General features: G+C 48.8%; 2 protein-coding genes across 3 annotated transcripts in view; one reads left to right on the top strand and one right to left on the bottom strand.

Annotated features, from left to right (window-relative positions):
* The window catches only part of spinb (spindlin b), an 8,843-nt gene extending 591 nt beyond the window's left edge, over positions 1-8,252 (bottom strand). Inside the window, exons 1-7 of one of the 2 annotated variants that reach the window (XM_086205664.1) lie at positions 8,099-8,252; positions 4,641-4,879; positions 4,136-4,184; positions 3,924-4,018; positions 3,596-3,751; positions 3,240-3,473; positions 1-3,114 (exon numbers count right to left, since the gene is read on the bottom strand). The exon at positions 1-3,114 is cut by the window's left edge and continues 591 nt beyond it. In XM_086205664.1, coding sequence (XP_086061790.1) covers positions 2,915-3,114; positions 3,240-3,473; positions 3,596-3,751; positions 3,924-4,018; positions 4,136-4,184; positions 4,641-4,692 — 786 coding nt within the window. In that variant the 5' untranslated portion in view covers positions 4,693-4,879; positions 8,099-8,252 and the 3' untranslated portion in view covers positions 1-2,914. Of the gene's footprint in view, positions 3,115-3,239; positions 3,474-3,595; positions 3,752-3,923; positions 4,019-4,135; positions 4,185-4,640; positions 4,880-7,646; positions 7,973-8,098 lie in introns of those variants that run through there. The other variant, XM_086205665.1, reaches the window with a different exon arrangement.
* Positions 8,253-10,135: 1,883 nt separating this feature from the next.
* Positions 10,136-24,454, top strand: slc71a2b (solute carrier family 71 member 2b). Its single transcript, XM_086205663.1, has 12 exons — positions 10,136-10,504; positions 13,030-13,122; positions 14,323-14,385; positions 15,195-15,322; positions 16,648-16,762; positions 17,498-17,716; positions 19,769-19,882; positions 20,070-20,141; positions 20,241-20,353; positions 20,968-21,065; positions 21,170-21,312; positions 22,799-24,454. The coding sequence occupies exons 1-12, from the start codon at positions 10,448-10,450 to the stop codon at positions 23,027-23,029; spliced, it is 1,446 nt and encodes a 481-aa protein (XP_086061789.1). The 5' UTR covers positions 10,136-10,447; the 3' UTR covers positions 23,030-24,454.
* The last annotated feature ends 607 nt before the right edge of the window (positions 24,455-25,061 follow it).

Genomic DNA, 25,061 nt, shown 5'->3' with positions numbered 1-25,061 from the left:
CATGAAAGGTGCTAAGTCGCACCAGGGTGGTGATGAACTGCAACACAACCAGACGAGGTGGCTCCATACACAGCGGGGGGGCAGGGACCCATCACTTAGGGGTGCTGGCTACCTGTTAGCCAGTGCTAACAGCTTGTTGCAAAAGATTCAAGATGGCCGACCTGCTTGACTATGAGCAAAGAGGAGCTGAAAAAGTAAATAAACTGTGTAGCAACAGCACCATTCTATGCTGATGATGTTGTTGGGGCAGCACCCACAATGCACCAGGGCCAGAGGACAGGAAGTTTTCTTTGTTTGTTTCCATGGCAACAACTACGAAATGTTCAAGAAAACCTTGAGGATGAGGCTAACGAGGTCCAGAACTAGAGATGTGGCACTGGCACAGAGCTACGGATTCTCAGGTGACCTCATGCTAATTAACTCACAGAATTTTACTTTTTTAAGAAAATTAATCATTTTCAATTTTATTTCAAACAATTTATTGACAAAGATGACAATTTGGTAAAAAAACAAAACAAAACGGGGAGGATATCGGATTGTGACTTCAGATACGGAAAAAAGGACTTAAACCTTCCAACAAATTATATATATATATATATGTGTATATATATATATACACATATATATATACACACACACACATATATATATATACATATATATATACATATATATACGTATATACATATACGTATATATATATGTATATCCTGCTATATATCAGAATTCTTATATGTCGAGATAGAAGCAACATGAACTCAGATGGTTCACAACATGGAGGAGGAGGCGGAGCTTTGTCAAGCATGACCAGGCATCAATGGTCAAACCAGAACGTTTCTGAATGCATGAGCAGATCCAGGATAACAAGTCTCTGGTTTTAATGTTCTTCAGCGGAGGGAGGAGCTGCATCAGCTGAGAGCAAAGGATTGTGGGATGTATTTATCATGCTCATATCAAGAGCTGTGAGATGATGATGAGATCAAATATCTGTCATGGCGGCCGAGCAGCAGAGAGAAGCAAGGTTGAAGGAGCCATAGAAGACAGGACAGACAACAAGGTGAGAAAATGTGCCAGCTGGTGTGAAAATGGAGACAACATGGCAGCAACATGGCGACTGGTCCGAGGAGTCAGCAGGACCAGAACAGGCTCTTCAAAAACATAAAATCTGCCTCCAACAGATCAACTGCTGTTTGGTTTACCAGGTTCAGAACTGCACACCTGCACCTCTGGACACTGAACCAGGGGGAGAGCAACCAATCAGACAACAGCACACTGAGGGCGGGGCCATAAAACATCAACAGAGTGATGACAGCGACAGGCAGTCGAACTATTACTGATCCTCAATTGTTCAACGTTCATTACTTCTGCAAAATGTTCTCATTAAAATTGTTCTGAGGTTCTGACCCGCTACAGCACTTGACGGTCATGCTAGCTGCCTAGAACAATCATGGCTGTGTTTTGGCTGAGTAGGAGCCAGCTAAGCTAGCCGGCTAGCTAGAACCACGGCCAAGCTAGCTTAGTCCTAGCCGGCCAGCTAGCTAGCTTAGCTGTGGTTCTGTTTGTTCTACACTTGAGTGTAATTTATTCCACTTTGACCTGATTTGCTGTTGTCTGGTGTCACTCCACTACTTTTGTGTGTAGCCATCAACTCCTCGGTGGACTGGCAGTTGAACATTTTGCGTGGCGGGTGGTGCTGAACATGTTCTGCTGGTCCTGGGACCGGACTCAGGCGGACTGGGATGGCTTGACCCAACGTGATGAAGGGCCATCACCATCCTGGTACATGAATACTTTCAGGCACAAGAACGGTCCCTGGAACATTCTGAGCCTCGAAGCGCTGCTCGTTAGCGATGAACTTCCTCAAGCTTCTCATCAGTCGGGTTTACAAATGTCCTGAAGAACATGGCGGCGTCATTCAGCTGCCTGTTTGGTTTGACCGATCGGAAAATGCTTTAGCCTCATTAAAAGGAAAGATTTGATTCCTTATGTAATTACCTGTTCATCAACTAGCCGTTGCGGCTCTACCTGATGACTGACACTTCTACTAGAACGCCCACTGACCAGTTCCCTGTGAACAGCTGATGTGTTCTAACCGAACACTCCCGAACACACACGAGTGATCATCCGCTACCGTGGAGACGCACCGTCACTGCTGCCTCGTACTCACAGACGCCAGAGAACAAGGGTTACTATGGGTTTACTCTTGTCAAGGTCCGATTTCAAGCAAGCGACTTTTCAAATGCCGTTTTTCTGTGGTTCGGGTCAGATTCCCTCAGTTGGTGTGTTAAAAATCTCACAACACGACAAAAAAGCAACACACCATTCACGTGATTTGGCGTGACTGCCTGTCTGGAACCGTCGATGACAAGACTGTGTTTGAGTTTGGTCTGAACACAAAATCACCACAATGCTAACGGACAACAACCTGGCTGGCTGAGAAATGAAGACAAACAATGAGAAGGAAAACCTCCATGTCCTCTGGTGGGTCAGCATTGCGTCCACATCGGTTACCTCGGGGAGGCGGGGCCACTAACAGAAACACAAGTCTATTTACACTGAATATGAAGGCAGATGGAATTGATGGTCCAGCTAAGTCCCGCCCCTTCATGAACCCCACCCCCCCAAACACATGACGCATCCTGACAGGGTCTCAGGGGGTTGGATATGGTAGCAGACCTTCTTCGAGTCCACCTGGATGACGCTGTCAACTGCTACGTTTATTATGAGATCAGGTCAACGATTCACCTTCGGGGGTCTGAGGACACACCGTCGCCTTGGTTTCTGAAGGCGCTTCATAAGAGAAAGAGGAAAGTCTTGATGTGGAGGCGCCACCGATGGCGTTTTAAATGTTTTAGAGAAGGTCGTTTTCAGGGGTCGCAGTAGGTGAGTCTGTTCTGGACCGAGTGTTCTGGTCTTAGGAGGTCTTGACCAGGTCGTAGACGTAGATGTGGAAGTCATCGTCAAATTTGATGAAGTAGACGGAAGGCTTGGCCTCCACCTGGTGGATGACCATCCCCGATCGCTTCCCGCCGTCCTCTTTGGCATATTCCACCTGTTTGCCCACCAGGCTGTCTACCACCTCACCAGGCTCCCGCTCCACTGCCATGCTGTCATCTGCAGATACAAGTGGGTGGAGTTTACACTCAGATTTTAGACTTTTAGAAACCTTCAAGGCTTCTTTTGAGGAACAAAAGATGAAAATGTCATGTGAACGAGAGGAAAGCGGCGTGCTGGCTCACTGGAATCAGGCATGATGCGCAGGTCTCCCTCCTTGTAGTCATCAAGCAGCTGGTACATGTAGAGAACCGGGTCCTTCTCGTAGGTGATGTAGAACCAGGACGTCATGATGGGGGCCCGTGCCAAAACCATCCCCCGCCACTCCTCCTTTGGCCCCTCCTCTGTTTCAAACATGTGCTCCACCGCCTTTCCGATCATCGTATCTGCCAGCAGTGAGTCGCTCACACGGGCCGGAGCTGGGCAGTGAACATGACACAGTCTGGTTAGTTCAGGTGACAGTACAGAGAGACAGCGCACCGGACAGAGGCTGGGGGAACACATTCTAGACAGGAAGTGATGTCATGGAGGCACTCCTCACCCACTCGGTCGGGCAGCACTTCCAGGCCAACCACACGTTCATCGCTGTACAGCTCCAGACCGTAGATGCAGTCAAAGCCGTCGTACTTGATCAGGTAGAGGGAGGGGTTGACAGGGACCTGGTCTAGGACCGTCCCCTTCCATTGGGACGACTTACCTGAAGACAGCACAGCAACACAAACCATGATGAGTGTGTGTGTCAATCATTGAACCAGTCACTAGAACACCATGACCACGTCTCTGGACGTGTCTGGCGTCATGGCGTCCACTAAACCCCTGAAGAGACCAGAGATGGCGTCTGGTGACTGGAAGCAGAAATGCACACGTACTGCCCTCCTTCCAGATGTGCTGGATCCTGCAGCCCACAATGTTCCTTCTGGGCGGAGCCAACGTCTTACTGGGACCAACACTGGTCCTTGGCTTCCTGCGGCGAGTCATGGTGACGAGAAAGAGAGTCAGAGAGGAGACAAGACGATAGCGGGAAGGAGAATTTGCACACGTGAGCCATTTTATTCCATAAAACCCGTTTTAAAAAACTCACTTGTGTGAATTCTTTTTCTTCATCATGTTTGCAGAGACGCCTGAATGCCCTGACACACAAACAGAATATGGTCACACGTGTCATCATCATGCGTCTGATCGAATGTTAACAGGTTCTGGTGTGAACACATTCAGAGGCGGTCCTGTCAGGACCAGGGAGATCAAGATCATGACAAAAGTCACCAACATCAATAACAAAGGTCAGACATGTTGGCTCAGCTGGTGCGTGTGAAGCTCCACCCGTCCGAATGGTTTGGACTTCCTGTTTTTCTGTCCGATGAGCCGCTGCGGCTCCGCTGAGGTGATGAAGCGACTCTAGCTCAAGGTCAAAGTTCCTTCATGACATCAGTCATGCGAATAACGGATGGCATCAGCATGTTGGTCATCTGATTGAAAATTGCCGATCAGCTTAGATCACGTTGATATCATACGTGTGAACTTGAGCTGGAAGTGCGCGCAGGAAATGCATCATGGGAATTGTAGTGTACTTCTGTCAGCTGACTCACCCCCGTCCGCTCGAGGCCGTGGGGCCGCTGGGCTCTTGAATGGGGTCTTCATTCATCCACCTGTGGGGGGAGGGGGGGGCGGCCTACCGGGCCACCAGTCCAGGCTGTAAAGCGGGGAAAGGGGGGGCAGGGGGAGGGTGGGGAGAGGAGGGAGGAGGAGCAGCAGCACCAGGAATCAGGCTGGGCCCTGAAGAGGCAGCATTCAGACAGGGTGCAGACTAACACCTGGAGTGTTGAGCCTGGGGAGAGAGAGCAGAGCCAGTGATGCTTCATGGAGGTTCACTTCCTGCTGTCATTCAGATCATTTCACTCTCTTTTGTACCAGAAACTCTTCTAAAGTGCTGGAGGGGGGGCTTCAGGGGGGCTTCTCAGCTGCTGAACAGCTGCTTCAGGCTGGACCCAAGGACGTGAGATGCTGCCAGCAGATGGAAACCACTGCTCAATGTTTCCTGCAGACATGCTGCTGCTTCTGATTCACACGCAGCAGCAGGACGCAACGACAGTGTCATCGCCGCCCTGCTGGCTGCCAGCAGTATGGGTCATAAAGCCCACCCACGCCGCATTCCCAGAACATCAACATCAGATGTCATGGTCAAGGTCACATCATTTGTTGTAAAGGACGTTTGTTAAAGTGTTTATTTTTCTGATGCACTTGGATCTTTAGTGTTATGAAAAGGGGGCGTGACCTGTGATGTCACTGTAGTAGAATTGTTCAACTGAATCTCCAGGATTCTTGAGACCAAATTAAAATTTTAATTAAATACATGAGTTTCAGAATGAACTCCTGCCGCGCTCAGAAACTGAGAGGAACTGAGATGAGGGTTACTGCTCCACCTTCAGTGAGCCTCGGCCAGGATTGTCACCTGCTGCTTTGGGGCTAACATTTAGCCACGCCCCCTCCATTCCCATCATGCTCGAGGACATCATTGGAATCCATCACCAGTTTGTCCAGAAGGTTCTGTCTCCAGCAGCATTTACAGAAATTCCAGCTTGTGTTCAGCTTGGAGTTTGAGCTCTGAGACTAAGCAGACATATTTCAACAGCGATGTCATCTCCATGTAATCACGGGTCAAAAGCCAGAGGTTAAAGGTCAGGGAACCCTGCCGCATCCTACTGACATGAGTACGGTGGGGGGGCAACTTCAGAGAGAAAGAGAAACATTTTAAATTTGACTCTCAATAAGCCGCCGACCACCATCTTACGTCACATGATGTTGATATGACGTACAAATCACCATCAAACACACCCAGCAACAAGTCTGGCGTTCAGAGGCGCCGTCTGGGTCTTGTAATGAATACAGTTATAAATCTTGGGAGCCACGATGACATCAAACTTCCCGCCATGTTGTCTCTGGTGTGTTTAAAGCTTCCACGTCAACTCATCACCGTGACAAAGCTGAAAGGAGCCAACAAACGTGGAGTTGCTGACCTCACGCTCTGGCCGACAGGGTTCTGTCAACGTGGTTAAAATCTCATCACATGACCTTCTCTCCTTCTAGAGCAGTACTGAGACCTGGTGGGTGCTCCACACAGGTGGTTCCTGCCTCCGTACGGACAACCATCACATTCAGGTGACCTCGACACGCCATTGGACGCCAACCAGGATGAGCTACACGCTAATGTGAAATGAATGTTCTTGATGATGGAGGGGGGGGTCTAAAATGCTACAGTTTTTATTTCTAAGTAAGTTTCTCAAGGAAACCCGCTGATGAACAAACGTGCTCCTCTGTCACCTGAGTTTCTGTTTTCTGGCGTCACACAGATCTACGGGTCAAACCAACCGTTCAGCACACAGGAAGCAGGTGGGGGTCGCTGAGGCGTCGCAGTGTTGCAATGATTACCACCTCCAATGCAGCTGCATTCTTCTGACTAGGACGTTACGTTGGCAGCAACAGGAAGTGCAGAGAGCAGACAGGATGTGGAATCAAGGGATAGCACCTGTACATTAAAGGTCGTCAGACTGAATCCCGGTTCCATGACTTCAAGTCCCATCAGGCAGCAGAACAGCAGAAGATTCCTGCAGCCGGCCGGCAGAGGCAGAACCCCCACAACCACAGATCCTGCTTTCACAAGGTCACAGACAGCGGCAGCAGCACGGCGCCACGGCTGGAGGCCAGCCGGCGACAGCAACGGGACGACCTCGCCCCCCCCGACACGACACACTCCCAATCACCAATTTACTCTGAGCTGTTGCAAGGAACACACACACACGGCACGGTAGTAATGCGCACACAGCTCTGCAGTAACACACATGCAGCACTGCAGTAACACATACACACTCAAACACACACGCATGCACACACACTGCACAGTGCTGCACCGTTGCCTAGCAACCGTCAGAGATAGCTACAGCTGACTAGATTGAGGAAGCATATTTCATGTCGTGGCCCCAAATATAAATGTCCCTGTGCGGGACCTGGAGGGCTCCAGGGGAGCGGGAGCGGAAATGAGCTCCTTCCAGGTGATGTACCTGGCCTCCAGGTGAGCCCTGGATCTCACAGCGTGGAAGCATCAGGGTCCACGTTCAAACGAGCATTCTTAGAAGGAAGTTCTTAGAATTGAGAGTTTTGAGGCCATGAGTGGACAGAGGGATGAACCGAGGTTCACATCTTACTGTGAAAGGACATTAGTGTGCGTGTCACTTCCTCCCCGAGTGTCCCACGAGAAATGCTCAGTTTCAGGCAAGAGAATACTCACAAGATGTGACAGTACTGAGTTCTGTACAGTCCAGAGGAATAAGAACCTGGATCCCACATTCAGGAGTGTGTAAACACTCGCCTGCGTTCCCAACGAAGAACATCGCTGCAGCAGCAGGTCACCTGGTTCTCACCTGATTCAGGACGAATTCGACTCACACACATTTCATGTGTTTGATGTGTGTGTGTGGGTGTGTGTGTGTGTGCGCGGGGGGGGCTGAAAACGTGATCATCACCAGTGACGTGGAAGTAACTTAATAGAAGCAGAACCCCAGCTGCATCACCACATACGACAATAAACACACACGAACCCATGCACGCTCCACGTTGTTCTTGTATTTGAAGAATCGTCACGATCTCTCCCTCTGACTGACGCGCGCGCGCGCACGCGCGGGCTCTATGTTCATTGACGGTTGAACTTGTCAGGAGGAACATAAACCGTCGGTAGCTGCTGCTAACGACGAAGATGAAGATGATGATGATGGTGACCGTCAAGAGGTCAGGCAGCCTCTGCCAGCTACCCGTTAATAACCGCCCCGCAACTTCCGCACACTCGCTGACTGCCTCACCCGCAGGCAGCGGCACACTGCGCCACTATTTACTAAACCCGCATCCGTTGAAAACGGCGCAGGCGAACAAAGGGAGAGGGAGGTGTGTGGAGCAGCGCTGGCGCTAAGCTAACGGCTCTGCGCTAAAATGTCGCCGCGGACCAGCGCGTCGTCTAACGGCTCGTCCGGCGGCGCCGCGAGCGCCGGTGTCTTACCGGTCCTGGAATCAGCGTCGCCGCATAGTCCCGATCAACCACCGGGACTCCGAATTGATCCGCTGGGTCTGTGTTTAACTCGTCGCCGCTACGCCAAGCTGGCTGCGCTGAGACGGCGGGCGGCGGAAGTTACTTTTCGCGGCCTTCAAAATAAAAGCAAAGCCTTCAATGTGACGTGAAATAACCTAGATTTGACGATTCATACAAATCAGAAGCAGAAGCAGAAATCCCTTATTAATCCCTTGCGAGAAATTGTTGTATTGCAGTGCTACATTTCACAGTAAACAGTATTTCACAGTAAAAGACAAAGATGGTTGAGCCGCGTTGACCCTCCTGGGGAAATGACGAAATTTCCTGGGAGGGAAAATTCAGAAAATATCTCATCTCAATGTTTAATTGTGAGAGTTTTGTTTCCGCTCTATTTGAACGACCTAATTCGAATGTAGAACATTCTCCCTTTAATTTTGAAAACAAATTGCCGGAAGTGAGAGGACAAAAATTCTAGCACCACCGAGTCCTTCTTGCTAAATAGTGAGACTGTTGGAGACGGGCAGCAGCTGGATCTTCCTGCCAAATTCTGCTCCGCTGTGTTGACCCGTTTTTCTCTGCGGTGCGGCGACAGCGGCAGTGGCGCAGAGTTTGCGCACTGTCGCGCGCCAGATGTTCCGACAACGACATCGTTCACATCGCGGTCGTCACACGACGCCGCAGCGGAAGAGCGCGAACTGCCGAGCTGATCCGGAGTCAGATCTGTGAGCTGCTGAAGGTGTCACGGCAACACGTCTTTAATGCGACCTGATCTGGAAACAGCTTCACCGGGGAGGCGGGGCCGCGCGCGGAAACTGCGCTCGTTTAAGCGATAGCAACGATCCGCGAGGGCGGTATTTGAGTCGATCAGGCTCCCGTCAGACCCGACCGGGGAAGAAACGGGTTCTAAGAGCAATTTATTTAAAATGCTGCTGACAAACTGAGCAAGTTTGAAAAGAAAAATCCAGCCACCGTGATATAAGAACAACCCGATGACATCAGCTGTGTGAGAGCTCAGCCCGGGGCCTCGGGGGCCTCAGGGGCGGGAAACACCTGCTATTCATTTGCTGAAGCTCTTATATTTCTGGTGGGAACCTGTCTCGGTTCTGACCCACAGACCAGTTCATAGCGGTCATGTGCAGCAGTTGAATTGTTCCCCACTCCTCCCTCCTGCGTCCTGTTGGTTCTGTTTGTGCCGTTGCCGTCAGCCTGGTAGTACAAGACACAACCCAAAGACTCCATACTCTGCTTGGCTCTGTTCCTCTCTGTCATTAATGGAGCTACAGTCCGGAACCAGAGACCAGATGAACAGGACATTGCATGAGGCACCAAAGAGATACTTGCCTTGGAACCAGCACCTCCAGTCAGAAGGAGCTGGGCGCCGGCCCTCGTCTGCACGCGCTCCGGCGGATTCGTCAGCTCAGTTTGAAAACATTTACATCCTGAAATGCTGACTTGCAGCACAGGGCTGCAGCAAGTCAGCATTCACTTTTTGGTTTAATTTAATGAGCTATTTGCAAAATTTTTTGCAAAAATTTGTTACAACTGTCCTTGATCCCTCCTAATACCAAACAGTAAATAAATGAATAATAAATAAATACAAATAATAAAAATCACTGATGAACTGAAATTAAGATGAAATTTCATTTTAAATTTGAAACCGCGCAGGAAAGAATATCTGGTTTGGGGTGGAGCTGGAGTTGAGAGCCGCTTGTTTTGACATTTTCTTAAAAACCATTCTACCCGTGAACAGTTTAGCCTCTGGCGGTACTTTATTCCATATTTCCATCTTTCTGTACATAACAGTGTGTTTTCAGTTATTTCTGAGACGAGGAAAGACACGGAACAGAGGAACATCCTCACACTTCCCAGATTCAGACGGCAGCAGCTTGATTTGTAATCCAGCGCTGGAAAATTATTAGGGCCTGAGCCTGAAGGTTCTACTCTATAATGTTTGTTATTATTTTGTTTTGTTTTTTACTCTATTTATCTACAGATTCGCCTTCCAGTCCAGTAGGTGGCAGTAAGGCCCCTACACGTTAATTGCCGTTTGGCAAACAAGAACAGCTCCGCCCGCCTGGGACACCCCGGTACCAGCACCCAGTGACAAACCTGATCAGAAGCAGAGCGGAGGAATTTGGGCCGAAGTCGCGGCTGCTCCAGCGTCACCGTCCACCGCCTCGGAAGCAAGCAGACGGCAGCGGGAGCTCATGTTAGCGGAGCGGCGTGGGACTAATTTACACCCTGGAAGTGACGGAGACACCGCAGGACGATGCCCAGCAAGACGGACTCGGCGTGAACATCTTTTCGGCAAGATGTGAGATGAACCGGGGGAAGACAGCGACCGAGGGCAACGACATCATGCTGGTCCGCAGCTCCGTGAGTGGCGCTAGCTGACTGTTAGCATTAGCGACTAACGATAGCCCGAACGAAAACGTCCTTAAAATGAGAGAGGATCGGTTGACAGGTGCTGGAATTGGACGGAGAATTTTAAATAACAGGAATGCAAAGGACGTGGTGGTCTGCTCGGGGCTGCTAGCTAGCTGGGAGGCTAATGCCGAGGGTCAGTTAGCTTGAATGAAATGACAACTGGCGACTAGTTCATGTAGTTAGCTAACTACCCGACAGCTAGCAGCAGCAGCTGCGCTTCAACTCAAACACTCGATTCTACTTCGTCCCATAACATGTCAGCGAGCTACCTGCCCACCGGGGCGCTGGAGGAGACAAGTTCCTTTCGTCTTCAAACTCAACAGAACCACCTGCCATGGTCATGAAGAGGTCCCTCCGAGGACCCCTCTGATCTGAAGGTTTCTGACTCATGCTCGCTTGCAGGAGTGGAACTGCAGGCTCAGGGCTCCTTCATTGAAGATGTGAATATCTTTACCAGTATGTTCAGGAAACAGCGGCACATTTGACCTGAAGTGAACACCGAGGGTTAGAGAAGTTCTGATCCCGCTTTGCTCTCCCAATAAGATTCCAAATGATCAACTTCTGTATTATGTATATACTTTATATTTACTTATACACTACTATATATACGCCATCTACACACTTTAATGTAGTCTTTAAGAGCTGGATACTACGAACCCTGTATTGATGTCTAGCATCTTTTTGCGTTTACAAATCAAATATCTACAGAGAATTAAAGCCATTGAACTTTTTGTGTTCTACTCTGAGACTCTCACATGAGTAAGAACTCCCATCTTGGAATCAATAATTAATAATAAATTACCTATAGTCAACTGTCGGTGCAGCTGCGATCTCGACCAATCAGAGCCTGTTCTGCTGCGACTGTCATTTGGACACCTGTAGTGCAGCAACTACTTCAAAGATGAGGACGTTAAAGAGGAATCAAAGGACTGGATCAGAGCGCCTCACTGAAGGCTCTTGGTGGGATTCATCACGTTGTTTAGAAGCAGTTTCTAGTGTTTGCTGCTGCACTTCCTTCACCTTGTTCAACTCGCCGCATACGCCGGTGTGACAAGGTCACCCATGTGGAACCTCCACATGTCGGTGCCGCCCCTCAAAACAAAAACTGTGACCACTCCATGTGGCCATTTCACCACAGGGACTCTCTAATGTGGAACGCTGCCTCATGGCTGTCGTGGTTTTAGCAGCGCTGTGTTGCTGGAAACTATTGACAGATAATGGTTGCTGCTTCTTCTCTAAAACAGTAGTTGGAAAGGCAACTTCCTGTTTTGGTTTGTAGGGGGTGAATATTTATTTATAGTTTGCAATGCTAAGTGAAGCTAGCAGTGCTAGCACATTTCTATTGAGATCCATCCATCCTTCCCTCCCTCCTTCCATCCAACCCTCCCTCCTTCCACCCAACCCTCCCTCCATCCATCTTTCCCTCCCTCCTTCCATCCAACCCTCCTTCCATCCAACCCTCCCTCCTTCCACCCAACCCTCCCTCCATCCATCTTTCCCTCCCTCCTTCCATCCAACCCTCCTTCCATCCATCTTTCCCTCCCTCCCTCCATCCTTCCCTCCCTCCCTCCATCTTCCACTGCTCATCCTGTTGAGGGTGGTGGGGGTGGAGCCTATCCCAGCAGCCTTCCCCCTGGACAGGTCACCAGTCCATGGCAGGGCCAACACATAGAGACAGACAACCATTGGCTCTCCCAGCCACGCCTACGGTCAATTTAGAGTCTGGATTAACCTGGTCCCTCTTGATGTCTTTGGACTGTGGAGGAAGCTGGAGTACCAGAGAGAACCCAGCAGGAACAGGGAGAACATGGAGACTCACCCAGAAAGACCCCGTGCTGCAGCCGGGGCTCCACCCACAACCTTCTTGATGGGGGGCCACAGGGAGGACCACTGCTCCACCCACAACCTCCTTGATGGGGGCCACAGTGAGGACCACTGCTCCACCGGGCCGCCCTGCTATTAAGATAAACACTTGTTTTTCTTGTAATAAAATATGGTATGAGGTTGGCGTGGACTCAAGTACTCGCTCATACCAACGCCATGATTTTAGCCAGAACTGGCAGCATTTCTGATTCTAGTATCAGAACAGTAAGTACAAATGCCTTATCAGCAGTTATGAGGGTCTGAACTTGGTCTCTGAAGAGTGTGTGTCCTCCATTTTATGCCAGTACATTGAAAATGGAGAAACTGTGCTATGCCTTTTGACATCTCCACATTTTTTTAAAAATTGCAAGTATTATTGGAGTATTGTTACCAGGCTAAACCTACCTGTGTGCTCAAACTTATTCGGATGCCTGTCATGTGACTCCCTGGATAGTAAAATGCTCATCAGTAGTATTTGTTGTGCGTATAGTTGCCACAAGACAGGATGCAGTACTCAGCCGGTAGTAAAACTCCTGTGCTGAGCAACTGAAGCAGCGGGAAGTTCACGTCTGAAGAAAAGTTGACGTTTGTGTCTCTTGTCCCTGCCTCAGCACGGCCGGGGCCGAGCCAGAGTGACTCACGCAGTGGTGGTTATCTTCCTGGAGTTCTTCGCCTGGGGGCTGCTGACCACGCCCATGCTGACTGTGAGTAACCCCCAAACATCCCTTCAGAGACCAAATGTTTGAGAGCCAAAAGGGAAAGAAGCACCACTGCCCATTGGGGTCGAGTGGGCTTCTCATGGCGATCTTGTGCAGTCGACGTGGTCGATGTAGCTGCTACTGTTGATTACCGTAATTCCTGAGTGCAACGACCACGCCGTGAATCAGAGGAGGAGCCGGGCTGTCTCAGGCCGTAGCAGTCCTGCTTCCATCAATCTATGTGGAAGTCTCCTACTCGAAAAGACGGCTGGAAATGGCAAAATAAAAAATTCCCCAGATGTAGCCGTCTTTAACTGACAGGCTGTTTCAGCGTCTTCATGGTTATTGTCAAACTCTGCCTTGGTTTCCAGACAGCAGCAAGATGGCTGACTGGGACCAGGAACTAGTCCAGCAGAAGGCCATCCCTCCAGAACTCTCTGTTCTTCACTGGTAGACAAATCTTCTTCAGCTCTTCGTCACAGCCTTTGTTGGCTGTTCCACCTTCTTCTGGTGTCTTTTAGAAGCCCAGTTAAGTTCCTTCAAACCCGTTGATGCCAACACTCCTCATGTACATCGGGGCTCTACTTCGACCAAAATGGTTGCATATACAAGCTTTTTTTGGGAGTGTGTGAGTAGTCAGTCACTACTGTTCTGGTAACACAGGCCTTTCAGATGAAAGCAGCCCTTTTTCCTTCATTGGCACAGCCTCTCTCCCCCTCCTCTGCGACGCCGATCACGCCTGTCCTCCACACAGCTGCTAAATCCACCGTCAGCGTTTCAGCCACCGTGTGTTTCCCCGCCTGGGCTTGTGAACTTACTCAGATTCGGCTGATTTGATGGGTTGTCTCTTGGTTTATGTTTGTATTGAGCACAAAGACTTCCTGGTCATATTGTGTGTTGTATTTTGAAAAATTGCTGGTTTCACTGTGCCTTTCCTTTAGGGACTTTCATTCCTTAAAGGGCCATCCATCAAATTATATAGTGTAAATTTTGAGGGAGAAGCTTCCATTGGCCCACGTAAGTCACTGAACACCAGAACCTCCCATCATCTTTGTTGTCTAGACAACAAAGATGATGGACAGCTGAATCCAGCTCCCTTCTAGGAGCCCTCGTAGACTCCTGAGTGCTGACCTGACCGGTCCTGTCTGGTTGGTGGCTGTGCACCGGTGGGTGTAGACATGTGACGCGGTGCTCTGTGTGTTTCAGGTTCTCCATGAGACATTTCCACAGCACACCTTCCTGATGAATGGCCTGGTCCAGGGGGTGAAGGTGAGTCCACATGGGTGCTTTATTTCATCAGTGTTATATTACATCTATTCTGGGGAAGTGTTCGCTTCAGCTAGCTCAGGTCCAGGCTAGTTAGCTTAGCCCAATGGCTGGTAGTGGGTGGAAGTGTTAGCATCAGCTAGCTCAGGTCCAGGCTAGTTAGCTTAGCCCAATGGCTGGTAGTGGGTGGAAGTGTTAGCATCAGCTAGCTCAGGTCCAGGCTAGTTAGCTTAGCCCAATGGCTGGTAGTGGGTGGAAGTGTTAGCATCAGCTAGCTCAGGTCCAGGATGCTGGTGTGTCCAGCAGGAATCCTCCTCCTCCTCCTCATCATCAGTAGCAGCAGTCGCTCTTCTGGTCCTCAACAAACCTTTGGTTCTGTTGACCCAAGTTCCAGTGGAGCTTTGGAGGTGCTGCGTCAAATCACTGCGCCCAGTCAGGAAAGTAGTTCCGGCTACGTGTCTGATTCTACCACTACAACGTCTCCTCATGTTAAACTGGTGTTCATCACCAAGGTTACACACAACCCTCCTGATATTAATGCAGGCAGAGACGGAGCTACGCTAACACTTCCCACCCACTACCAGTCATTGTGCTAAGCTAACTAGCCTGGGTCTCAGCTCCCTGGAGAAGTGTCTTTATCTTCTTGTCTGGAAGATCAGGTGTTCCTCTCAGAATTGTACCTGGCTTGACGGCGAGTTTGTTTCCCCAACTTAACATCTGCTATTCAAACAGGGTTTGTTGTGTTTTCCTGTTGGCTATGAAATAGACTCAAGTTTGTGTCTCATGTACATTCTGCTTGTGTCCTTGCTCAGGGCTTCTTGTCATTTCTGTCGGCTCCTCTGATTGGTGCTCTGTCAGACATCTGGGGCAGGAAGTCCTTCCTTCTCATGACAGTCTTCTTCACCTGTGCCCCCATCCCCTTCATGAGGATCAGCCCCTGGTGAGTCCAGCAGTGTCTCATATTTTTGTGATTTCTGAGTTTTTTCTGTCTTGTCAGGTTATCAACTTCAGGTGTTCAGGGTTGGGCTGGGAATCGCCAGATTTCACCGATGTATCAGTCTAGAATGTCGCTTACGTCGTAACAGCAGTTGAAATTCTCCCTGTCCCATGAAGGCTTTACCCTTGATTATTGTTGGGATTTCCCTTTAGTTTAGTTAGTTGAATTAAATAATTGATTAGAATACACACGTCATCTACTGTTTATCCTGAACATCCTGGTTAAAAACACTGCAGTTACCTCTCAAGTGATACTTCACCCAAAACCTGTACTTTATCCTTCAAGTACTCACTTAAGAATCTTCAGCTCACAATGCTGAAAATGCAGTGAAAGTGCGATGCATGAATGAGGTCCATGACATGGACCTCATTAGTTCATTGAATAAAAGAACAAATCTAGAACTCTTCGATAGGAAAAGGGACTTCTGGTGTGATCTGGCGCTGTAAATATTCAAAATAAGATGTAATGAACTCAACTTGACTTGGGGGCGCCACTACAGCGGGAGGTGATCAGCGGTGCTTGTTCATAGTTGAACTGATCTGGAAGGGTTCTTGTTGGTTTTGATCTCCAGTCAAAGTGTTGGTGGATCACTGGTCACACGTCTGGATTAAGGAGACCAGGATGATCCCAGACCACCTGGAGAGTTTCTAGACGGATGGTACGGGACAGTTTAGAAGCTGGTAGCAGTCCCTATTAGCTTCAAGCTAAATATGTGTGGCTGGCTCTTCCTGCATCCTGGAGTTACTAAGAAGTGATGCAGGAGGACAAACTGGATGGTAAAACAAACTTCTTTGTGTGAAGAATCACTTTGAAAACACAAACTGACCTGAAGCTCTGATGCCAACTGGATCACGAACGGTTGTCGGGAATGTTTGAGATCAGCTCCCTCTCAGATTTAATCACAGCGTTTGTCTTGCACCATGAATATTAATCCTGGCATGGAGCTCAGAGGCACTGCTGACTCTGAACAGTCACATGTTGTTCATGTGAGAGGCGGAGGATCAGCAGCAGGGGAGGAGGAAAAACCCTTGGCTCACCCGCTGGAACCAACTTCCCCTCCTCCTAAGAAAAACTTGAGTGAACCTGAGCAGCTACGTATGTTGAATGAACCCAGCAGGAAATCTAGACAGTGACTGCAGTGTGAAGAAGCTCTGAAATCAAACGTTGTTACAACTTGGCCTGTGAGATCAGCTGACCTTTGTTTGGAGGAGTACATCTGCCATACTGAAGGGGGGTGTGTGTGTGTGTGTGTGTGTGTGTGTGTGTAGGTGGTATTTCGCTCTGATCTCCGTCTCAGGGATCTTCGCGGTGACCTTCTCGGTGATCTTTGCTTACGTGGCCGACATCACGGAGGAGCAGGAGAGGAGCACAGCCTACGGCCTGGTAACCCACTCCGACCGCGACAGCTTCACAAACTCATTTTCACTTTGAGGTCACGATCACACATTCAGGCAATCGTTAAACCACCTTTCACATCAACAAATCCACATCAGCCACCTTTGTAGCTGATGTCACCAGGGTGAATATCAGCCAGGAGCGATCAGCGGATGACATGTTTAAAGCCCCTCCCACTGGCCACTAACATCTGACTTTCTTCTGCAGTTTAATTGGCTGCTGGCGGTCAGAGCTCCGCTGACAACAGCAGACATGGAGGGTTGAAAGCTGAATATCTTCATTCAGTCTGTTTACTGTGTTTGTCCAACTTAAACTGGACTTATTAAATAGTCGTTTATAGTCAAACGACGGTGAAAAATAAAATGTTTTTAAATTAAAGTCCAGCTAGCTTACCAGCCTCTGTGTGACAAAGGTGAACCAGAAAAACCCGTTGAAAGAGGACATAGCGCCCCCTAGTGTCCCTGAGGATGTACTTTCTTTCCTCTGTTCATGTTTGCTGGGTATCATTCTGAAATAGAAAGAGAAGCTTGTAACTGTCAAATCTCAGCACGCATAAGACGAATTGAACCATGACGTTAATGGACCAAACTGTGGCCCCACTATTTGATGGTCCCTGAATGCCTCATGAGCACTTGGTGGTCAGAGCTGGTGGGTAAAACAGGAGCAGAACCAGGAACTTAGTTGTGTATTGACCATCGTTTGTTTATAACTCATTTCTTTAAGGTTTCTGCAACCTTTGCGGCCAGTTTGGTGACGAGCCCGGCCATCGGGGACTACCTGTCGGCCCAGTATGACGACAGCCTGGTGGTCCTGGTTGCCACAGTGATCGCCGTGGCAGACATCGCCTTTGTGTTCTTCATCGTCCCGGAGTCGCTGCCCGACAAGATGCGGCTGACATCGTGGGGCTTCCCCATCTCCTGGGAGCAGGCGGATCCCTTCGCTGTGAGTCTAGAATTAAAACAGAACCGAGTCAGAGCACAACCAGCGTCCCATTTTACCAGGTTGTGTTTGTTGGTATGTCAAGCGCCAAAAGAGCCATGCAGTGGTGACCTTGAGATCACATCATCAGCCTAGGCCTGGGTGATGATGTGATTTGATCGATTAATTCCAGTTTTTTGTTGTGGACGATTTAAAAAAATAAAAAATTGGAGTCTTTACTCCTCTTGCTATGGCGCAGCTTTTGTCCCCCAGGAGCTTCCATAGATTTCCCCCTCCCCCCTCCCCCTTGTTTCCTGCACATGCATAGCAGCAACATGGCTAACGAGAGCCAGAGGTTTGTTTCTCAGAAAGCAGCAGGAGTAGTAGTAGTAGTAACAGTAGTAGTAGCAGTAGTAATAGTAGTAGTAATAGTAGTAGTAGCAGTAGTAGTAGTAGTAGTAGTAGTAGCAGTAGTAGCAGTAGTAGTAACAGTAGTAGTAGCAGTAGTAATAGTAGTAGTAGTAGTAATAGTAGTAGCAGTAGTAGTAGTAGTAGTAACAGTAGTAGTAGCAGTAGTAATAGTAGTAGTAGTAGCAGTGGTAGTAGTAGTAATAGTAGTAGTAGTAGTAGTAGTAGTAGTAGCAGTAGTAGCAGTAGTAGTAACAGTAGTAGTAGCAGTAGTAATAGTAGTAGTAGTAGTAATAGTAGTAGCAGTAGTAGTAGTAGTAGTAACAGTAGTAGTAGCAGTAGTAATAGTAGTAGTAGTAGTAGCAGTGGTAGTAGTAGTAATAGTAGCAGTAGTAGTAGTAGTAGCAGTAGTAATAGTAGTAGTAGTAGCAGTAGTAACAGTGGTAGTAGTAGTAGTAGTAGCAGTAGTAGTAGTAGTAGTAGTAACAGTGGTAGTAGTAGTAATAGTAGTAGTCGTAGTAGTAACAGTGGTAGTAGTAGTAGTAGCAGTGGTAGTAGTAGTAATAGTAGTAGTACTAGTCGTAGTAGTAACAGTGGTAGTAGTAGTAATAGTAGTAGTAGTAGTCGTAGTAGTAACAGTGGTAGTAGTAGTAATAGTAATAGTAGTAGTAGTAACAGTGGTAGTAGTAGTAATAGTAGTAGTAGCAGTAGCAGTAGTAATAGTAGTTGTAGTAGTAGTAACAGTGGTAGTAGTAGTAATAGTAGCAGTAGCAGTAGTAATAGTAGTAGTAGTAGTAACAGTGGTAGTAGTAGTAATAGTAGTAGTAGCAGTAGCAGTAGTAATAGTAGCAGTAGTAGTAGTAACAGTGGTAGTAGTAGTAACAGTAGTAGCAGTAATACTAGTAGTAGTAGTAACAGTAGTAGTAGTAACAGTGGTAGTAGTAGTAATAGTAGTAGTAACAGTAGTAGCAGTAACAGTGGTAGTAGTAGTAATAGTAGTAGTAACAGTAGTAGCAGTAACAGTGGTAGTAGTAGTAATAGTAGTAGTAACAGTAGTAGCAGTAACAGTGGTAGTAGCAGTAGCAGTAGCAGTAGCAGTAGCAGGGCAGGTCTCGCTCAGAAAAGAGATCACCTGATCTCAAGTGAGTGCCTGGTAAAAATAAAGGTTAGATAAGTAGCAGCAGCGTCAGTGGTGTGGACCTGGGTTGGGTTTGCGGCGGCAGACGTTGAACAGGTGACTGCAGCTGCCAAGTTTGTCTGAAGCTCCTCACAACGAAAGGCAGCAGCACAACAAACTCGTTTCAGCTTCTAAAACAGAGGCATCCAGCCGAGCGGGAGGATGAACGAGACCCTAGAACCCACAAACTCCCACTAAAGAACGGCTCCCCGTGGTGGAACCGTTTCCCCACGGGACCACGTATGATAAGAGAGGGGCGCCACGGAGAGCCATCACTGAAGCGGTCGCTCTGCACGGTGCTAAAGTTTCGGTCCCCATTTATACAGTGGTTAGTTAAGTTTTTGATCAAGAAAAGCAGAACTTGTTTGGAGTCCTCTGTCCTTGGTACTTCTTGTTTTCTTAAAATAAAATCAGAGATTTTATTTTTCGTCCATATCACCCAGGCCTACGTCAGCCTGTAATTATCTGTGTGTGTGCGCGTGTGTGTGTAGTCTCTGCGTCGTGTGGGGAAAGACACCACTGTGCTGCTCATCTGTGTGACCGTGTTCCTGTCCTACCTGCCCGAGGCCGGCCAGTACTCCAGCTTCTTCCTCTACCTGAGACAGGTAACAGAGTTGGTTTTGTCACCTTTCCAGGACACCAGTCAGGTTTGTGTGTCTGCTTGCCTGGTGGGACTCAGGCTGGAGGGTCAGCTCACACAGCAGTGACATTCTTGTGTAAAAGCACTGATAAAATGGTCTTAAGGTTCCTGACAACCAGCAGCTGAGTTCTTGACAGTTCTCCCTGTTTCAGGTGATCGAGTTCTCCCCTGCAGCCATCGCTGCCTTCATCGCCATGGTGGGCATTCTGTCTATTGTGGCTCAGGTAAGGAACCCAAGTATTGCTCGCCATTGTAAACAAGCCACAGGTGTGTATTTCTTGTGGTCAAATATCTGACGTGTGACCTCTGACTGTCTCTGTCAGACTCTCTTCCTCAGTGTTCTCATGAGGACCATCGGGAAAAAGAACACGGTTCTTCTGGGTCTGAGCTTTCAGCTCCTCCAGCTGGCCTGGTACGGCTTCGGCTCGGAACCCTGGTGAGTCGAATCATGATAAGCTTGAGGTGGGCGGAGCTGTGAGGGCGTTGGCAGCAGCTGCTGCTCCAGACGAGTGCAGGGAGGCCCGTCGGGGTCCTGGGTTGACGGTTCTGAGTTCCTGAAATTAAGACTCATTAGTATAAAGGGGGAGGAGCTGTAGCATGTCCACTGTCAATCATTCCTCTGTTGATGACATCAGCGTCTGGTTGTCCTGCAGCACCGTTGGTCACCGCCCTCCTGGGTTCTTCAGCATACTTGTCCTCGATTGTCGATGGGGATCGTGGGTTTGTCTGATGAATGAGTGACATTCTGAATGTTGTAACTCATGTATTCACAGAAGGCTTCGCTAGGAAGAACCTGGTTAGGAGATTTCTGATGCTCCGAAGCTTCACCATCACCTTCACCGTGACCTTGTGCACGTCCATTGGTGGCTGATAGGCGTGTTTTTATAAAAGATGCTGGAATGCTTTGTAATCACTAAGTTTCCCACCATCGCTTTTTTAAGAGGTTGATTGGTGAGCTTAGTGGTATTGTCCACTTCATCAACGCTGAGAGACTCTCAGGATGGAGTGTCAGGGCTTGTTGCCATGGTAACCTGCTTGTGTGTGTCACAGGATGATGTGGGCGGCAGGAACAGTAGCAGCCATGTCCTCCATCACCTTCCCAGCAGTCTCGGCTCTGGTGTCACACAGCGCCTCACCTGACCAGCAGGGTCAGTACCCCCGACCCGTCCACCCCGCTGAGCAGCAATAGCGTGTGTGGTATGCAACTACGACTACACGCGTCATCATTACTGATGCGTGTGTGTGTGTGTAGGTGTGGCCCAGGGGATGATCACAGGCATCAGGGGTCTGTGTAACGGTCTCGGTCCGGCTCTCTACGGCTTCATCTTCTTCCTCTTCAATGTGGAGCTGAACGACATGAAACCAGTGGCAGGACGACCTGCTCAGAACACCGAGGTACGACGCACACACACGAACAGGTTTATACACTCCTGATCTAAATCTTAAGACCTGTTAAAAAAAAAGGCATGATTTCCATTTTGTCCTGTTGGATCTCAGGAAGGTTCTAAGTAGAGCTTCAAAAAGAAGAAATGGGAGCAAGAGAGCAAAAGTTGTGAGCAGGCGATTGATTGACAACAAGGATTGAACTGAAACAGGCTGTGATCAGCTGATCAAAAGTTTGAGACCCCAGCTCAAAAACCCCAAACCTCCTAGAACAGAAGTTGAAGCGTCAGAAACGCCTCAGCAGCTCCACAACACTGGTTTGACCTGCTTGATGCCAAGTGTGAGGACGGCTTCACCGAGGGCGTCCACGGTCTGGGACTGATGTCCACTTCTGTAAACGTCCCTCGCCATCCGTCCCCAAATGTTCTCAACAGGGTTTAGATCTGGCGAACACGCTGGGTGGTCCAAAAGAGTGACGTTACTCTCCTGGAAAAAGTTCTCGGTCAGACGGCGTTGTGAATTGTAGCGTTGTCCTGCTGGTAGCCCAGTCATGACCTCACAGACGAGGCCCTCCGTCCGCCACACAGCCTGGAGCTCCATTGTTCCACTGGAGGAAAAAGCACCCAGATCATGATGGCGCCCCCCACTGTGCCGCGTAGGAAACATCTCAGGTGGCATCTCCTCGCCATGCCAGTGACGTTGGAAGCCATCAGGACCGTCAAGGTTACGTTTCTTCTCGTCAGAGAATAAAACTTTCTTCCACCTTTTGAATGTCCCATGTTTGAAGGAGGCGTAGCCTTTGAAGAGGTTTTTTGTTGTTGAAGCCCCTCCCCCTCAGATGCCGTCAGCACTGGTCATGGTCTTCATCTGAGGGGGAGGACCGTCCCATGTCTTGACAGACAGACATTCGGATCCTCCGGCTCTGCCACGTGATTCTCTTGTTCCGTGACCCTCAGGATCTTTACAGAAATGTAAAATGAGCGTCCGACTGCGTCCGACCTCAGCGGCGATGGCTCGTTGTTTCTGCAGCTCAACGATCCAGCACCTCCAGAGACGGTCAGCTTTGCTGCCATCAGGAGATCTTGACGGTGTGACGACAGGAAATGACACGGAATCCAAACGTTTGCAGAGATTTGGGCTTTTAGAGGCTGCGGTCTCAAACTTTTGATCAGCTGATCACAGCCTGTTTCAGTTCAATCGTTGTTGTCAATCAATCGCCTGCTCACAACTTTTGCTCTCTTGCTCCCATTTCTTCTTTTTGAAGCTCTGCTTAGAACCTTCCTGAGATCCAACAGGACAAAATGGAAATCATGCCTTTTTATCGGGTCCAAAGATTTTGATCAGGAGTGTGTGTTGCTACATCTGGGCCTCTAGATGGCGATCAAACAGGTCACGTGCGATTTTTTTCTTGGCTGCATGAGCTTTCATTTTATTTTGGTGATGTGCTGGTTCAGTGGCGGCGTTTTTGACTCACAGGCTGATGTTTGTGTCTTTGTAGAGGGCCGTCATCCCCGGCCCTCCCTTCCTGTTTGGAGCGTGCGCAGTCGTCTTTGCGCTGCTTGTCGCCATCTTCATACCTGAGCACCAGCAACTGGCTGACATTAAGACCTGCACCGCCAGGAAGTCCAGCAGCACCTCCGCTGCTCTCGCTCAGGACGCCAGCCCTCTGGCCACGCCCACCAGTGACCCAGAGGACATCGAGCCTCTCCTACAGGACAGCAGCATGTGACTGATGGCCAGCTCAACCAATCACAGCACAGAGACCTAAGCTTTTATTTCACTTTTTATTTTTGTTTTCAGATCCAGATGTTGCGGGTGCAGCAGTCATCGCACTGACACGATGGCTGATTGACCAGTCAAATCCTCACTGAGCTGCTGCGCCCCCTGCTGGCGCCGGTCCAAACAGCACAGAAAAACAGGATGAAGGGGGGACAGGCAGTCTGCTGTGTGTGACTCCACCCGCCAGGTGTGCATAGGTCAGCAGATGAAACACTCCAGCTGTACAGCGTAGTGATGCTGAACAGTGGTGGCACTGTGGAGGACTGTCAAGGTGAGAAGGAGCAGCGGCCTGCAGGGGGCAGCATCAGCTCAGGGTGTTTGATTTGTGCATCATCGCCACTCCAGTTACTATGGGAACAGGTGGCAGTGAGGGCATTGACATCCTCTCCCACTGTTCCAGAGAGGGTGAATATCATACAGAAGTAGATCTCATCTATGTTTAGTGAAGTGCTTTCAGGTGCGCTTGATTTGGTCACCAGGTCAGTCACTGTCAGTATCGCACCAACAGACGTCCCCTCATACGTTCTGTTTATATACTTGAAAAGTCTTTGCTCCTCCCACTCACCTGACCACTTCAGGTAGACAAATCAAGCACTCCCAAGTTACTGATGTCGTTCATGTGTCAATCAAATGTCTGCTGCAGTTTGAGGTTTTTTCTAGTCGGCAGGTTTTTAGGACCCTCATCGTGCCATTGTTGTTAATTTTTTGTTTTTTCAGTCTTTGTTGAATTCTTTAACTTCTAAAAAGGTCAAATTGGGACATTTCTAAATTTTGACTTCAGTCGCTGTACTCGCAACACAAACAAACATGTTACCATGGTTACCGCCCGGAGACGTGCCATCCATAGTAACAGATTTGTGCAACGACGTTCCTCTGTCCTGTCTTATTTGCTCTGGACCGCTCCAACGTGCCGGGATGTCACGTGACACATGTAGGAAGTTGAAGAGGTCACATGATGTCTTGTCGTCGGGTAGAATATACCGATAGGAAGGTGAAAGAGGGAACAGAGGAGCGGCTCCTCACGGGTGTGGAATCCTGGTGAGAGGAACTCCATTTGACAGTTTTAAAAGCGGGGATGTTTTGTTTTGTGAAATGCAGGTCACCAAACAACCCAAGTGTTTCGGAAGCTTTTTAAACTCTTTTGTACAGAGAAGATCCAGCGTTTCCTCCGTGTACATGATGCAGAATATTTGCTGCACTTTAATTTCTCTCAGCGTGCCTCTAATCATGTATGTTCATATGTTTTATATGTAAACAAAGATGTGCATCTGAAGTTGCTTTCTTTATGAAGAACATCATTTTGAATAATATCTATGACGATGATTATAATAATAATAAAAAGAGAAATGTGTGGAACGCGATCGTCTTCATCCCGTGTTTGTAAGCAGACGCTGCCGCCATCACCGGCAGATTTTCAGATCACGCTTGCGTTCCTCAGAACCGCCAACGTCACTCAGGTCTGGTTCAGTTCTCAGCCTGCTGGTCATGCACCGGTTGACTCCGCCCTCAGATGTGATGGGGCATGAGGCTTCAAGAGCATGCAGACAACTGAGATGTCATGTGCACTAAACGGGGAGGAGTGGCCGCTAGCTTAGCATCAGAAGTGAGCAGCTTATTGGCGCTGGAGAACGTGGTTTGTAATCTTAGAAATGGACATTAAACTGGACGTTAAACTGATATTCATCACCAAGGCTACACACAACCCTCCTGATGTTAATGCAGGCAGAGAAAGAGCTACGCTAACACTTCCCACCCACTACCAGTCACTGTGCTAAGCTAACTAGCCTGGGTCTCAGCTCCCTGGAGAAGTGTCTTTATCTTCTTGTCTGGAAGATCAGGTGTTCCTCTCAGAATTGTACCTGGCTTGACGGCGAGTTTGTTGTCTTTTCCTGTTTGTGTCTCTTTGTGCTAAGCTAACTAGCCTGGATCTCAGCTCTGACCACTAAAAGTGGGCTTGTTTCTCTATTAATTTTAAATACGTT

The sequence above is a fragment of the Aulostomus chinensis genome, chromosome 6 (assembly GCF_037954235.1).
Source record: "Aulostomus chinensis isolate RoL2024-O1b breed Wild chromosome 6, RoL_Achi_v1.0, whole genome shotgun sequence".
Classification (NCBI taxonomy): domain Eukaryota; kingdom Metazoa; phylum Chordata; class Actinopteri; order Syngnathiformes; family Aulostomidae; genus Aulostomus; species Aulostomus chinensis.
Note: the sequence above shows the minus strand (reverse complement) of the source record. Positions and strands in the feature narration are given on the sequence as shown.